The sequence below is a fragment of the Notechis scutatus genome, chromosome 1, assembly GCF_049901735.1.
Source record: "Notechis scutatus isolate UNSWTSFEM ecotype Mainland chromosome 1, rNotScu1.2, whole genome shotgun sequence".
Classification (NCBI taxonomy): domain Eukaryota; kingdom Metazoa; phylum Chordata; class Lepidosauria; order Squamata; family Elapidae; genus Notechis; species Notechis scutatus.
The window spans coordinates 316931972-316948427 of NC_142009.1; the positions used below are offsets into that span (position 1 = coordinate 316931972).

General features: G+C 39.5%; 1 protein-coding gene across 1 annotated transcript; it reads left to right on the forward strand.

Annotated features, from left to right (window-relative positions):
• The first annotated feature begins 65 nt into the window (after positions 1–65).
• Positions 66–16396, forward strand: ACTR10 (actin related protein 10). Its single transcript, XM_026670217.2, has 13 exons — positions 66–282; positions 1983–2055; positions 4293–4375; positions 7310–7418; positions 8282–8389; positions 10320–10387; positions 11224–11303; positions 11687–11722; positions 12166–12245; positions 12344–12417; positions 13221–13302; positions 14489–14690; positions 15200–16396. The coding sequence occupies exons 1-13, from the start codon at positions 206–208 to the stop codon at positions 15379–15381; spliced, it is 1254 nt and encodes a 417-aa protein (XP_026526002.1). The 5' UTR covers positions 66–205; the 3' UTR covers positions 15382–16396.
• The last annotated feature ends 60 nt before the right edge of the window (positions 16397–16456 follow it).

A 16456-nucleotide genomic window follows, 5' to 3' on the forward strand; every position in this document is an offset into this window, starting at 1 on the left:
GAGACCAGGCGCAAAAACAGACAGCTTATTGCGCGCCGACTATAATGGAAGGACCCCGTCTGCCTCTCTCGGCCATTCAGCCTCACGCGCCGGCCGGGAAAGAAAGCCCTCATCCTTGTTTTTCCAGCCCACCTTTTTTTTTTTCCCCTTTGGTTCTTTTGTTTGCCCATCCTTTTCCCTCTCCGCGAGGGAGTCGCTCGCCGCAATGCCGCTTTACGAGGGTCTCGGCAGCGGCGGGGAAAAAACCGCCGTGGTGATCGATCTGGGTGCGGCCTTCACCAAGTAAGATAGTTCCCTTCCTTTCCCACCCCCGTCAAATCGCTTGAGCCCTGCTTTGTGTGACTCTGCACCTGTCCTGTATTTTATCTATCACTTGGGTTTTATATCGTATTGTTGCTAAGCGCTGTTTTTACTCGCATTGCGCGTTGCAATTTTATTCCTCCGCCGCCGCCTCACTTTTTTCCCCAAGTGGTTGAATGAAAGGATAGGTTTACTCATTACTGATCTGGGTTCTTAAACGTGCTTCATTGAATAAATAAATGCTGACTGCATTCCCAGGATCGTTGACAATGAACTACTCCTTTCTACCCATAATCGCTGTTTTGCATATGGTAGCCCAAAATCTGATGAACCATGTCATGCTGCAATGCAAGAACTTCGCTTTTCATTCTTTTTCATTTTCATTCATGGCTAAGACTAGCTGGCTTTGCCAATGTGTTTATAGTAAATTGAACCACAATGTATTGAATTAATTTAATCACTGGATTTCCAAAACCACAGCTATCGATCATAAGAGTTGGATGCTTTAAGTTGTATTACCCTGGCGTAACCACCATATTCAGTCCTGGGAGTAAACCCAGTCACAGAGTTCTAGTGTTGAAACTTGTACTTATTGATTGACCAGGGTGGGATCTTGTCTGATTTTGCTCAGAAATATTCCAGATTGAGACTTTGCTTAGGCAGTGTGATGCACAATGTAGTGTGGTGCTCTCTGTACTTGGTTGTTTCCTTCCAGATGTTTTATTACTAATCTAGGTAACATCAATGCACTTATGTATTAGTACACTATAAAATTCACACTATTATAAAAGAGAAGGGAGAGAGAAAAGAGAATTGAGTTCCTGTTATCTGAGTAAGTTGTGTGTAAAGAATCTGGGTTTAAAATTCTATTTGTCATGTGTCATGTAAAGCAGTCTTATTGTGAGTGAATTGCATAATCTATGGTTTGTGAGAAAATGTACTGCCGATTCAGACAATTTGAAGCTATATCATCATGGTTTAAAATGACTGAAGTTTTCATTTGTTTGGTTTTGCTTTAGTATAAAATGTAAAACGAACCACTTACCATGTTAACAGAACACTAAGCCCTAGCTTTATTGTGCAGTTCACCATATTAATCAGTATTTCTGATTATCACTTGTTCAGAACTTGAAATTACAGCTAATTGTTCTTTTAAAATTCCAGCTAGCCATTTCTGGCTGCAAAAGATAGGTTTTTAGGTTTAACCTTAGAAGAGCCATGAAGCAGGAGCAAGATCGAGAATGGCATGAGGCACACAAGAATCCAATAATGTATTAGAGTACCTTAATTTATTGTGTCAAATTGTGTTGAATTAACCCCATCAATTCTTTAACTAGCCTTTTCCTATTTTTAAAGCCAGAAATTTTTAAATCTCTAGCCTAGATATTTTTTTCTAAACTATGCCTATAATGATATTTTAAATTTAAAATATCATGATCTTACCTTAAGTGTGGTTGTAGAATATGTGCTATACTGCAAAATAACAGGGGGAAATGTTCCAATGCTCTTGGCTATATAGAAGATCTTAGGTTGTTTTTAATATTACTTTGGATTCATAAAAGTTTAGTTTTAGTTTGCTTCTGGCATGAAGTATTTAATTGGTTCTTAGTAGGATTACCAGATCGGTGCTGCTATTTTGTTGTTTTGAATGTATATGTATTCTAGTATTTTTAATTTTCCAGATGTGGCTTTGCAGGAGAAACAGGACCTAGATGTGTCATACCTAGTGAAGTAAAGAAACCTGGTGTTTCAAAGGTAATTTTTAAGAAATATAATTATGTGAAAATCAAATGGTGGAAATTCCAATGGCAAATCAGTAAGTATTCTAACTTAACTATGCTAGCAAATCTGGAGAATGTGACTAATAGATTAGAAGAGTTTTGTCTACCAACCAATACAACAGTAATTAACACAGAATTAACACATATTGCAGATTATCATACAGTAGACTTAATTTCCCATGCTAGCAAAATAATGCTTAGGATCATCCAATGCAGATTAGAGCCCAATATGGAAAGGGATTTCCCAGATTTTCAGAATGGCTTTAGAAATGGCTGAGGAATAAGGTACATGATACACCCTAAGTAAACGATGGGGTAGAAACAGCAACAAGTGAACTTATCAAAAGAATTGAAAAGGATCCAAACAATTGTGTAAGTGTAATATTTATTGATACAATAAATCACTGAAGCCTAAGCCTTAAGAATCAAGGCCTAACAGTAAAGGTTTCAAGAGTATATACGTTACAAATACTTAAGTGTTTATTTATGAGCAATAAAGTTCAGGAAAAAAATATAGTTATTGTGCAGCAAAAAGTATGTTAAGAGGGATCTCTGTACCTTTAATGACGTTACAAAAAATATAATCACTTGATCTCTTTGTTATGGTAGGAGCCAATATACTAATAGTTTGCTAGGAGTCTTGTCCTTTAAGTATTAGGTCTCTTTGGTAAACTTGGTCTTTCCTCCTAGGTCAGAAGAGTCACTCTTAGCCTGTTTATCACTATTTATAGTACTCTATTTATGGCTGCTTTAAAACTAAAAAGTCCTAAGAAAGCAAGTTTTCATTTACATTCAAAGGTTTTCATTACATTACATTTTATTGCAAGTGGAACTTTTTTAAACATTAGAAATTTCTTTCACATTGGAAAAAACAAATTGAAATGTCAATATGTTTTTCATTTCACTGTTTTGACCACATCAAGCTATGGAACATGCTTAGGAAAATAGGAAACTCAAAATATCTCAATGTCCTTATTGAAAACTATATTCAGGTCAGCAAGCCGCAGTCCAGACAGAACATGGCAAAACATGGCTCCATATGTAAGCCTTACAAGCAATTTTCTTGGTCATGGAATGACAATCATAATATTACACAATCTCCTATCTAAAATTTGATAGGCATAGAGTACTCGCTCCCATGGAGACAGCAGTTCAGGCAACCTCCCCAATACCTAGTTAAAAAATAGGGGAAGGGTGGGGACTTGCCTTGCGTGCCGGTTTCCCCCCCCTTGGAGCTGCTGCCGCCCGTTTGGAGCTGCCTCTGCCTTGGCCGCCGCGTTGGGCGCCTCTGCCCCCCCCCCCCCCCACCCTGCCGTTTGGAGCCGCCCCCCTTGGCTGCACTTCGCGTTGGCACTACCTCTTTGGCACCACCACCGCCAACCCAGCTAACGCACCACGGGGGGCCTGGCGAAACCGGAGCGAGCCACCGCCGCCTTGACTGCCGCCGTGTTGGCCGCGTTTGCACCTCCCCGCTCGCGTTGGGCTGCCGCCCCCCCCCGGGCCGCCCCCCCCCCCCCCCCCCGCCTGCGCCCCCCACGCAGCTCAACGCCCACAACACGGCCCGCGGGCCCCGTGCCTCTCCGCTTGCCCCCCCCCCCCCCCCCCCCCCCCCCCCCCCCCCCCCCCCCCCCCCCCCCCCCCCCCCCCCCCCCCCCCCCCCCCCCCCCCCCCCCCCCAACTGAACGGCACCACGGCGCGCCCACGGGGCCACACCCCAGGAAGGCGAGCAGGGCGGCAAAGGCGGGCGCCAGGGTTGGGGGGAGGGGCCGCCACCCGTGGCCGGGGCCGGGGCCTGCCGGCAGTAATATTACAGCTATACAACAAAGTGCCGGACTATGATAAAGAACTCTTGTTGGTTGTATGGTAGCACTGGATTGTTAATATGTGATACTGTTAGGCACAAATAACCAGATCCACATGTATAGACTTTAAGCTAACTACTTTATTTTGTTCTGCCTGTAATACAGGAATCTTTCCAGATTGCTTGCTTTGGGAACAGATAGATGAGGTTCCATGGAGTTTTGGGAGGGTCAGTTCTGCATCTTTTGTAGCTATTCCCCCTCCCCGGGCCAACAAAGACTTATTCAAAGAGAAGCTCATAAAATTCATAAATCTATCATTACTTAAATGGATTATGTGTGCATACAATAATTAAGAAATGCTAAATAAATTTTAAAATACTTAAAACTATTGTGTTTTTTTAATTCACAGCCGATCAGAGTTGTTCAATATAACATTAATACAGAAGAATTGTATTCATACTTGAAGGAATTCATTCACATGCTTTATTTCAGGTAGGAAATATTGTACTAAATATTTCTGTGATGGATTGTTGGGATGTGTAGTCCCAAGTTTTGTAAAGAAATTGCTTAGATATTGGATTAATTAAGATATCATTATGGCTATGTTATGCATTACAAAGCTTCTATTTCCTATCCTAGGATTTGATACTGCTGCATAGCTACTGTCCAAAATCTATAGTGTTTGCTCTTAGAATTGTATCAGACTTATTGATATCAAATTAGCCTATGCTTGTTCATCTTCTTAAAGACCAACCAATATAAATATTTATTTCAACATCTTGGCTTGCAATATTTTGATGCAACAGTCTGAAACCCAGGCATCACTACTAGGGTCAAGCTGTCATATATTTTAATTTGCATACAAGCTAGCTTGATTATGAGTCCAGCTCTTGTAACTTACTTAACAAATTGGTTAAGCCTGACTCCAACTGCTCACTTCAGTGTTATTAGGTCCAAGTCATAGTATTATTTTTTTCAAGACTTTTTTTTTAACTTATCATCTCTCAGTTGATCAATCTGGTTTAAAGAAAAATGCCCTTCTCTTTTAAAATGTTCATAAAAATAAAAAGACAAGATGTGGTTTGCAGTATAATTAAAAATGTGAATGTCATTTCACAATATAAATTCATACATTTACAGGTGAAACTCAAAAAATTAGAATATCGTGCAAAAGTTCATTTATTTCAGTAACGCAACTTAAAAGGTGAACTTAATATATGAGATAGACTCAATACATGCAAAGCAAGATAGTTCAAGCCGTGATTTGTCATAATTGAGATGATTATGGCTTACACCTCATGAAAACCCCAAATCCACAATCTCAGAAAATTAGAATATTGTGAAAAGGTGCAATATTCTAGGCTCAAAGTGTCCCACTCTAATCAGCTAATTAAGCCATAACACCTGCAAAGGGTTCCTGGGCCTTTAAATGGTCTCTCAGTCAGGTTCAGTCGGAATCACAATCATGGGAAAGACCGCTGACCTGACAGTTGTGCAGAAAACCATCATTGACACCCTCCATAAGGAGGGAAATCCTCAAAGGGTAATTGCAAAAGAAGTTGGATGTTCCCAAAGTGCTGTATCAAAGTACATTAATAGAAACTTATGTGGAAGGGGAAAGTGTGGAAGAAAAAGGTGCACAAGCAGCAGGGATGACCGCAGCCTGGAGAAGATTGTCAGGAAAAGGCCATTCAAAAGTGTTGGGGACTTTCACAAGGGGGGGACTGAGGCTGGAGTCAGTGCATCAAGAGCCACCACACACAGCAGATCCTGGACATGGGCTTCAAATGTCGTATTCCGCTCCTGATCAACAAACGTGAGAAGCGTCTTACCTTACCTGGTCTTTTGCTCAGTGGTCCACAGTCCTCTTTTCTGATGAGAGCAACTTTTGCATCTCATTTGGAAACCAAGGACCCAGAGTCTGGAGGAAGAATGGAGAGGCACACACTGCAAGATGCTTGAAGTCCAGTGTGAAGTTTCCACAGTCTGTGTTGATTTGGGAGCCATGTCATCTGCTGGTGTTGGTTCACTTTGCTTCATTAAGTCCAGGGTCAACGCAGCCGTCTACCAGGAGATTTTGGAGCACTTAATGCTTCCTTCCGCAGACGAGCTTTATGGGGATGCTGACTTCATTTTCCAACAGGACTTGACACCTGCCCACACTGCCAAAAGCACCAAAACCTGGTTCAGTGACCGTGGGATTACTGTGCTTGCTTGGCCATCAAACTCGCCTGACCTGAACCCCATACAGAATCTATGGGGCAGTGCCAAGAGAAAGATGAGAGACATGAGACCGAACAATGCAGAAGAACTGAAGGCTGCTATTGAAGCATCCTGGTCTTCCATAACACCTCAGCAATGCCACTGGCTGATAGCTTCCATGCCATGCCGCATTGAGGCAGTAATTGCTGCAAAAAGGGCCCAACCCAAATACTGAGTACATATGCATGCTTATACTTTTTAGAGGTCCAATATTGTTCTATGTACAATCTTTGTTTTATTGATTGCATGTAATATTCTAATTTTCTGAGATTGTGGATTTGGGGTTTTCATGAGCTGTAAGCCATAATCATCACAGTTAGGATACATCACGGCTTGAACTATCTTGCTTTGCATGTAATGAGTCTACCTCATATATTAGTTTCACCTTTTAAGTTGCATTACTGAAATAAATGAACTTTTGCACGATATTCTAATTTTTTGAGTTCCACCTGTATATAAGCATCAAGCACAGATCTACCCAGGATTTTGTAACTGATTTTCTAACTAAGGTAAAGCTTTTTAAGGAGTTGTTGACATATGCTTACGCTGAATCATTTTTTCTCTTCAAATCTGGATTTCTCATCAACACTAAGAAAAATGAATATAGGACAACTGACCCCCCCCCCCCCCCCCCCCCCCCCCCCCAAACACTTCAAAAAATAAATAAAAATAAATAAATTAAGCATCAGTCTCAATATACTTGCTTCTCTGAAGCTCAGGCATGTGTTAATCTTCCCCTTATAGAATACCTTATAAAATATTTGTCTAAAGCCAATCAAAATGGTAGGACGGTATATCCTTCCAAATGAATTTCTGACCTATGAGTCAATATTCCAATACCTGGCATTGCTCATTGTTTTGGTTCCCATCTTTTTGTATATCTATTCAAAAGTTAAACCTCATTCGACTTAGGTAAATTTATTCCATTGTAATATATTTTATTCATTCAGTGATTTATACTGTAGACATCTCATACCACAAGGCATTGAAGCAATTTACAATAATTATTAATAAAAAGCAATAGACAATAATCCATCCTAAACTAAGCAATTCTACCTAGGATTGCAGTCTGCTTAAAAACTGCGCAGGTAATAAATTTGTACACAAAAGCATAGAAGAGCAAGTAATTTTATTCAGCTTTCTGACCTCACATTCATTTTTCAGGCATTTGCTGGTAAACCCCCGAGACCGTCGGGTTGTGATTGTGGAATCTGTATTGTGCCCTTCTCATTTCAGAGAGACGCTCACAAAAGTTCTATTCAAGTATTTTGAGGTATAGTAATGCATTCCAACTTGCTTGCTGTTGCTGACAGTTTTAACAGGTATCAGATTTTCTTTACTCGCCTGTGATTAAAGCAACCATGACCCAATTTTTCCACTAAGTAGGAAGTTGCCTCGTCAAAAAACCATGGGATTTATTTAATGGGAACAGGATTGCAGGGATTGCTGTTGCTAATCGATGCAGTCACAGTTTATGACCACATTGCTTAATGACCGAAGTTCAGGTTCCAATTTGTGTTATAAGTTGAGGACTATTGATGGCATATTTTCCTTTAGTGGAAACATTCATTTACAAAATGCATCACCTTGTATCAGGGATGCTTTAATTTAGACTCTTGTCTTGTCCCAGGCCAGTGTCTCTCTCTCTCTCTCTCTCTCTCTCTCTCTCTCTCTCTCTCTCTCTCTCTCTCTCTCTCTCTCTCTCTCTCTCTCACACACACACACACACACACACACACACACAGGAGTTAAGTTGTAAAAGCCTTTCCTCTGGTTTCTGCAGTTACAAGCTAGAGCAAGCAAGACATGTATGTAGTTACAAGTACAGTTTTGAGTAGTCCCAAATCCCTTGGAAGCTTGGCCTGGAAGGAGTTTCACATAATCAAAATCCAAAGTAACAGGCAGAAGCATTGTTGGAACCCAGCACAAAGGTCTCAGCATGGTGGGTGGTCCAAGTTGGACCCTTGAACTTGGTCCAAAAGCTGGTCCAAGTTCAAGGAACAGACTTTCCATAGACAGGAGTTCCGGATATATTGAATGTGAGATTTCGTGAATAGAGATGTTAATGGCAAACTGTCCAAATGATCACAGACACCCTGCAGAATATTAAAAATAGTACTTCTGTATCCCTTCTAGGTTCCTTCAGTGTTGTTTGCACCAAGTCATCTGATGGCTCTTCTAACACTTGGAATTAATTCTGCAATGGTTTTGGATTGTGGTTATACAGAAAGCCTGGTGTTACCTGTATCTTTTCAAAATCTCTTTTAACCCTGCCAGTCAGGAAGCAAGTACCCTAAGCAGGACAAAATGGACTCCCCAGAACTAACTCAGTTGACTTCTGGGCAAAAGACTTTCCTTGTCAAATATCCTACTTTATTTAAGCCAATTTATACTTTAAATCAGGAGTGTCAAACTGGCGGCCCATGGTCCAGGTACAGCCCGTGCAGGCCACGCCCACCCCAGTTCCACAAAGCCAAAAATCATTGTGATACGTCACAATATGGCCTGCGATGCGATCGGGTTTGACACCCCTGCTTTAAACTGAAAATATTCCCAGGGCATTCTGCAGTATAAACGGAAAATAAAATGTAGAGGTAGCCCTCAAGTTATAACCACAATTGACAACCCCACCCCCCAAATTTCCATTACTAAGCAAGGCAATTGTTAAGAGAGTTGTGTCCCACTTTACAACATTTTTTGTCTTGAATGTTAAGCCAGCATTACACTTAAGTCAGTCAGGCAGTCATCAAGGAAGCCTGGCTTCCACCATTGGCTTTGTTTGTCAGAAGCTGCCTAGGAAGGTCATAAGACCCCGAAACAAAGTAACCATCATAAATACATCATAAATACAAACCCAAAGTTTGATCATGTAATTGTAGGGATGCTGCAACAGTCATAAGAGTGAGAATCGGTCATAAGTCTTTTTTTTGAGCACCCCTGTAACTTTAAATTGTCATCAAATGAACGGTTGTAAGTCCAATGGCAATAAAATAACAGTAAAGGCAACAAAATATAGTCCTTGACTTACAAGAGTTTGTTTAGTGACCGTACAAAGTTACCACAGCACTGAAAAAAGTGATGTACAACCATTTATCACACACACAACCATTGCAGGATCCCCGTGATCACGTGATTAAAATTTGGTTGCTTGGCAATTGACTCGTATTTAGGACAGTTGCTAGGTTCCGGAGTCACCTGGTCATCTTTTGCGACGTTTTGACAAGCAAAGTCAATGCGGAGGCCAAATTTATTTAACTGTGTTACTAACTTAACAACTGCACTGATTTCACTTTAACAACTGTGGCAAGAAAGGCTGTAAAATGAGGTAAAATTCACTTAGCAACTGTCTCACTTAACAACAGAAATTTTGGGCTCAATTGTGGTCGTAAGTTGAAAATTACTTGTAAACGAAGCAGAAATTATGGGGAGGGGGAGATTGAATGTTAGAAAAACAAAGACTCTTCAGTTGGGACTGAAAAAGATGTAGGGTTACTCCACCTGCCTTGAGGAGTGTTCCACAAAGCTGCCTGTTTTGAGTTGTTCAGAGCAGAGAAAGCCGAAGCAGCTTTTATTGCCACATTCAGAGATCCCATCATTCTTTCATCATCTCCTGTCCAAGCAGTGGAAATATCCAGGTTTTTTTTTTAAGCTTCCACAAATTGGTTGCTTGATGTATCTTCAGGTCATGCCCCAGATTTCATTCATGAAGCATGAGATAAAAATCAGCTTTACTTCAGTTCAGTGAAAATTACGAGGAGATTTGGGGATTTGATGCATTTGAAGCAAATGCTACTTATTTATAAATAAAATTTTCACCCTGTAAGTATTAAAGTAATTCTTCGTGCAGAAAAAGCATACATATCTTCATTTAAAGTTATAAAATTTAAACTAGTGAATTTTTTTTTAGAAAGAAAACATTCAGAACAAAAACTTAACCATTGTTCCAAAATTGTAGTGTATCATGATCCTTTGTAATTCCTATCTTAGCTGCCCAGGGTTGCTATTACAAGATAGTGGGCCACATAAATTAATTGTAAAAACACTGAAATAAAAACGAATGTTCTCTTCTGGTAATATTGTCATCTGCAATTATACATTTGTGTTTGGTGCTTATATCTCAGTTTTTGATTAATTAAGAAATACTATAAAATAAAACATCCTTAACTGTTTGAAGATTTATGAAGGAATTCCTGTACTCAGTTGCTGGGGTGCTCTTCCTTTGGGAGGAAAAGCCATTCACAAGTAAGCTGATAGCAAATATTATTATTTATTCCTTATTTATTAAGAAAAGATCAACTGCTTTGGCAGTGTTTCTCAACCAACAAATTTAAGATGTGTGGACTTCAACCCCCAAAATTCTGTGACTTCAGAATTAAGAACCTATCTTAAAGCTGCTGAAGTTGAGAAAAACAGGTTTAGAGTAATATGATTTTTTCCAGGTGGGAACCAGGATAGACTGGGTTTTGTCAGTCCTACAAGTGTTTGGAAGAGAAGCAGACAAACATGCTTCCAAACCTTTTGGATCTCAGCTTTAATCAACTGTGGTTACATGGGTAGAGGGAAGGGAATTATGATAATTGTAATATATGATGTTGGGTGGACACTTGGTAGCCTACCTTTTTTACATAAATACAAGTTAGATATTATATAAGGAAAATCTCTCCTGCATAATATTAGAATCTGGGCTTTATGCTTTTTCATACAGCAGATAGTTGGGATTAACTATGGGATTAACTTTAAGAAGATGTCATAAATGTAGACAGCATGTAGAAGATGATCAAGCTAATGAGGAGGCCATTAATGACTACTGATTACCATAGTTCTTTATTCTTCCGTATAAATCGGCAGGCGTAGCACTTTCTCTACTACTGGCAGTGTTAAGAGGGCTGAAAATATTGCATCCCAACTGTCTCTTCTACAAAATGTTTCCTATAATGTATGTTAACCATTACATATTTGATGAAGCCACAAGGCTGAAAATCGTCTGTTGGACCATGCACCATGTGGGATGAATGGATGCCAGAGAATCAATGACAGATATTTCCTAAATATTTCCTATTCTCCTTAATACTCTCTAGAGAACTAGAGTACCAGTTGCTGGAGCAAAGTACAGTAGATACAGGAGCTACCAAAGGACAAAGCCTTACCTCAGTGATGGGTAAGATCTCTGCTAGGAGCAGGAGGGTTCTTTTCATCTTAGTGGTTCTAGGGGAGGAGAGGGGAAGGAGGGTGGAACGGACAGACAGATGGACAAATCTTGTCTTAAGAAGCAGTCATTTCAATGCTGAATCTCCTTATTTCTAATATGTTAATTCAGGAAAATTTCGCTATGCTTGATCTTAGTGTATTTTAAACCCTTAAATATCTTGGCTGCAATCCTTAACCTTATCACCGAACTATTAGACTTATCAATGTGTGTGTTTAATTTGTGTTGAAACAGAGTTTTCTAGCTAATTTGCACTTAAATTGTCAGCATGGTCTGTATTTGAATTTTGTATTCTAGGTGTTAATTCCAGATGTATTGTATTTCTGCTATTTTAGGTTCTATTCCAGAAGACATTGTAGAAGACATAAAGGGTAAAACACATTTCTTTGTACAAACTTTAGTTTTTGTTTAGAAATCTTTAAGCGCATGGAGGCAGACTTTCACAAAATAGTGGGATAACTTTAAATCCGCTTCTTCCATAAATATATCTGAACAGCAACAGCTGATGTTGCAGCCTCAGACATTTTGAGGTGTAATTTTCCTTACCATCCAAACCAGCTGCTTCATGTTACATTCTAGTTCATAGTGCAATCTGTCAACTACCAGTATATCCATTTCCCCAAAGTTTTGCTCCAAATCTTGCTAGCATGGTATGCATCTCACTAGCAGGCTTATTATCAGCTTTTGCAAAGGGGAATAATTCAGAAAGATAGATCATATCAGTACAAAAGTATTTCTTTTGGAGAAATCTCACAAGAGGCTTTCAAATATTGAAGGCAAATAATCTAAAGGCTGTTTTTGTATCTCTTTGAAGTTCGCACTTGTTTTGTGAGTGACCTCCAGCGGGGGCTGAAAATTCAGGCAGCAAAGTTTGATATGGATGATAGCTCTGAGGTATGTTGGAAATAAACAGAAGTTTCAATTCAGTAGAGCAAATTAATTACTTAAGTGTAATGTTTCACATTCTGAGTGTGTGTGTGTATCCTTTGTAGCGTCCAACTCCACCACCAGATGTAGACTATCCACTGGATGGAGAGAAGATTTTGCATATCAATGGATCGATCAGGTTAGTAATCACTTTTAGCAGTCCCTTTTTTGCATTACTTTTGCAATGACAATTACATTTTTTTTAGTCCCTCTCAACTGGATTTTGTTTGCTACGCAAGAGCAAAATGTATAGATGTCCCAGCTACTCTTATTCAGAATGTGTAAAGGGTTGCACAGGAGTGGAAATTTGGTGAAAGGATTAAATATCTGGTTCTAAACCTACACTATTGTCAAGATATATTTCATCAAGCCGTACCAACCTTTGAATGGGATTTGGGAACCACACTGTGAACGAATGGGGCCACATCAAAAAGTTTAAAAAGTAGTGATAGTATAAAACTTAAGTAAATGTTATTAACTGAAGAATGTTGCTGCTTGGGATGGAAGGCAAGTAGAGCGATCAAGGGACTTGAGTAGGAAGGAAGATTCACAAATAAGGCAATGGGTACAAGTCAGACGGGGGTGGGATATGGAAGTCAGAAAAGATGAGTAAGGTAGATTTGGGCCACCAAATTTAGTAGCAGAATAGAAAAGTGGGGCTTGATGTAGGCTGTGTCTGAACCCATTGGTGGGCTGCATACAGCCTGACATAGGATTGTGCACTTTTGTCTATAGTTAGTATAATCCTTTTCAAATCACTTGGGTAGCTAGGACAGAACGGGTAATATCCTTTGGATTCCTGAACAGATTCAAGCTTCATTCTCTGCATATTAACATTGTAAGTTGCCTAGAGTCGTCTCACAGGGAGATAGGTGGTGAACACATTTAATAAATAAATATAATAAATAAATTACTCAAGGCTTCCTTTTTTTCCTCTCACAGAGATTCTGTTGTCGAAGTACTCTTTGTACAGGACAATGAAGAGAAATCTGTGGCTACTTTAATATTGGACTCTCTTATGGAGGTAGCACAATTTGGATAAGATTATGTGTGTGTCTGTGTGTGTGTGTTTCTGTGTTAATAACTTTTTTTTTAACCCAGACACCCTGACATGAGTAACATAGCATCACAAGAATCATGATGACACAGAGAAACCAAGGCTGTGGAGGCTTTTATGCCTGAATTGTATTTGGTAGTTGGGCTGTTGGGCTGAGCTCCGAGCTTAGCAATTTGGTTGCAAACGTTTCATCACCGTTCGAGGAGACATTGTCATTGCATACGGAGACACTGATAATGTCTCCTCGAATGGTGATGAAACATTTGCAGCCATACTGCCAAGCTCAGGGCTCAGACCAACAGCCCAACTTTTATGCCCCTTTACACTATTGAATCATCAGGTGTACTTAGTTTTTCACACATGGCTTCTCCATTGTGGCTTTCTTTTTGTAAAATACATGGTGTAATATGTCATGTGTTGTTGTTCATCTGAGGTTGTATTTACCTACTTTTAAGCTGCTAAGGACCAGGTTATTTTTTCTATTTTCTGATATGTCTTGATATATATACCCATAGAAGTCAAAAAGGATGTACTTTCTTTTCCACATGATTGTATGTACAAGGCTGGACCAATGGGAATGCTTTCTCCCTCTGCCCCACAACAGCAGGCCAATACATTAGTCCTCATCATAGTATCCCTGGTATTTCAAGGCTAGAATCAGCTTCCTCTCCCCTTTTTGTCTCTCTTGCTAACTCACACCCGCAAAACAGCAGCTATACCCAGCTATACACCACAGTCTGATTTAATACAGAAAGTGTCAGAAGCCTTGGTAGACAAAGGCCATCTCACGGAAAATTAGGCAGTTAAAGTAGGAAGCCAAGTATAATGTGTTTTTTTTCAAACCATCTGCCTGCCCAGTTTGCTGTATATTTGATCATGCATAATTTTCCCAACAGTTAGAACAATTAGTCAGTGGAACAACTTGCCTCCAAAAGTTGTGAATGAGGTTTGAGGTTTTTAAGAAGAGATTGGGCCACCATTTGCCTGAAATGGTATAGGGATTCCTGCTTTATCAGGGGAATTGGTCTAGAAGACCTCCAAGGTACCTTCTAACTCTGTTATTCTGTTATACTGTTATTTAACAAAATAATTAGTTAATTTGTTAATTAGTAGACTAATTTATATATTTTTTCTTTTTCTTCTCCTCTATCAGTGCCCAATAGATACTAGGAAGCAGCTGGCTGAGAACTTGATAATAATTGGGGGTACAGCTATGTTACCAGGATTCCTGCACCGATTAATGGCCGAAATACGGTACCTGGTGGAGAAGCCAAAGTACAAGGAGATTCTGGCCTCAAAGACCTTCCGAGTACATGTGCCACCAGCCAAGCCAAATTGTGTGGCATGGTTAGGAGGTTAGTCTGAAAAAGCTGGGAACCAGAGTGGAAATTATGTAGGCCTGCACACAGTATACAACTTTTGCCAATACCACTCCTAGGAGAGACTGGAAAACTTGAGTGCAAGGGCTTTGATGTACAATATATTTTATACGTCTTAGAATCTTTTCCTCACTCCTTTTCCCCAAAGGGCTTGAGGAAGTATAGAACTAGGGCCAGCAACCATTTGTATGACTGGGAACAGGTTCCTGAGATTGTCAAAATATTTGGTTTTGATATATATTTTTATAGCCCTGTTTAATTTCTGGTTTGTATTTAGCTTCTCGGAATCTCAATTGTAGGATTTGATTATCATTTGAATGCGATGAAAAATTCTCAGTCAAGGTTGACTTGGGAAAAACATTTAAGATTTTACTTGGGCTAATAGAAATACACAAAAATAAAGCTTTGATTGCACTTTTCCCTCTTGCTACCATTTTATTTGCTTCTCTATGTTTTAAACTCTTGTGTCTTATTCTGTATTACAGGAGCCATTTTCGGAGCCCTTCAGGACATTCTTGGCAGTCGTTCAGTATCAAAGGAATATTACAACCAGACAGGACGCATCCCTGATTGGTGCTGCCTCAATAACCCTCCTTTGGAAATGATGTTTGATGTAGGAAAAACACCTCCACCATTGATGAAAAGGGCTTTCTCTACAGAGAAATAACAGTTGTGTTCACACTGTGGCGCTGCCTTCTTCCCTTATCTGCCTGAAGTTGGACTGTTATGGAGCTCAGTGGAACACTGGATAAATCTGCAAGTTAAATTCTGGGGTACTGGCCACAATTTTGGCTGATTATGTTCCTTTCTGTCAGTTACATTGGCTTAGGATGATGTCTCAGTGATGTTTGTTTATAATATATCCAAGGAACATCAACATAAATGCTCAAGCCTTTACTGTTATTTAAAGTATATACTGTAGATACCTTTTTTAAAGCTGACTTGCTTGGCATCTGATGCTGCACATACGAGTTCTTCCACCAAGTGTAATGCTGTATTTAATTTGAAATTTGTTGCCTATTTAAATATGTCTGTAACAGTTTGAGAGTTTTCTTGGGAATTTAGTGAACAATCCTGACCTTTGCTTTTGTTAAGGTAAGGAATGGTAAGTAAGGGCCGTCTTGATGATTATCAACACCCAATATAAATTAGAATTTGTAGTATACAACATTAGGAGAGCCACAATTCCTAGTATCCCTCAGTGTTGTCTGGGGCTTCTGGGAATAAATGTTCACTGACATCTGGGTGTTGGTGTTTGTTCCCTGTACCTGAAAAAAGAGGGAGGAACTACTCCTTATGAAAAGCCAATCATAATATAATCTTTTACTTACAATGGAGTCAGAGTGCTTAAAGTTATTCACATGTTCACGTGTAACCAATCAATGCAAATTGTCTAACGCTTTTAATTTCAGCTGCTTTAATTTATTTTAGTTAAAACATTCTTTCCTTTTCTTCAGCCCAGCAATTTTTCACACCATCTTGTCTCCAAAACATTTAGGAAAATCCCTCATTTTCAGAAATCTCCATCTCCTTTTTAACCTACTTGGAACTAGAACCATCGATGGCTTGGGTTATGTTGATTTTCCTATGAAAGGGCAAATCCCCCAACACATTTCATTATGATATTCTCATTTAGAAATGATATGGCCTGTCAAATTTAAAAAAAATTAAAGTGTCCCAAATCAATGTGTCTGCAAAATATGGTTGTATCTCTGGGTTATGTTGATTTTCCTATGAAAGGG

Excerpts from the sequence above, each read along its gene's own strand:
- ACTR10 (XM_026670217.2), top strand. The coding sequence starts at position 206 with ATGCCGCTTTACGAGGGTCTCGGCAGCGGCGGGGAAAAAACCGCCGTG. Across the intron at positions 4,376-7,309 it reads ATTCACATGCTTTATTTCAG|GCATTTGCTGGTAAACCCCC; the intron begins GTAGGAAATATT and ends TTCATTTTTCAG. Across the intron at positions 10,388-11,223 it reads GGAGGAAAAGCCATTCACAA|AGAACTAGAGTACCAGTTGC; the intron begins GTAAGCTGATAG and ends AATACTCTCTAG.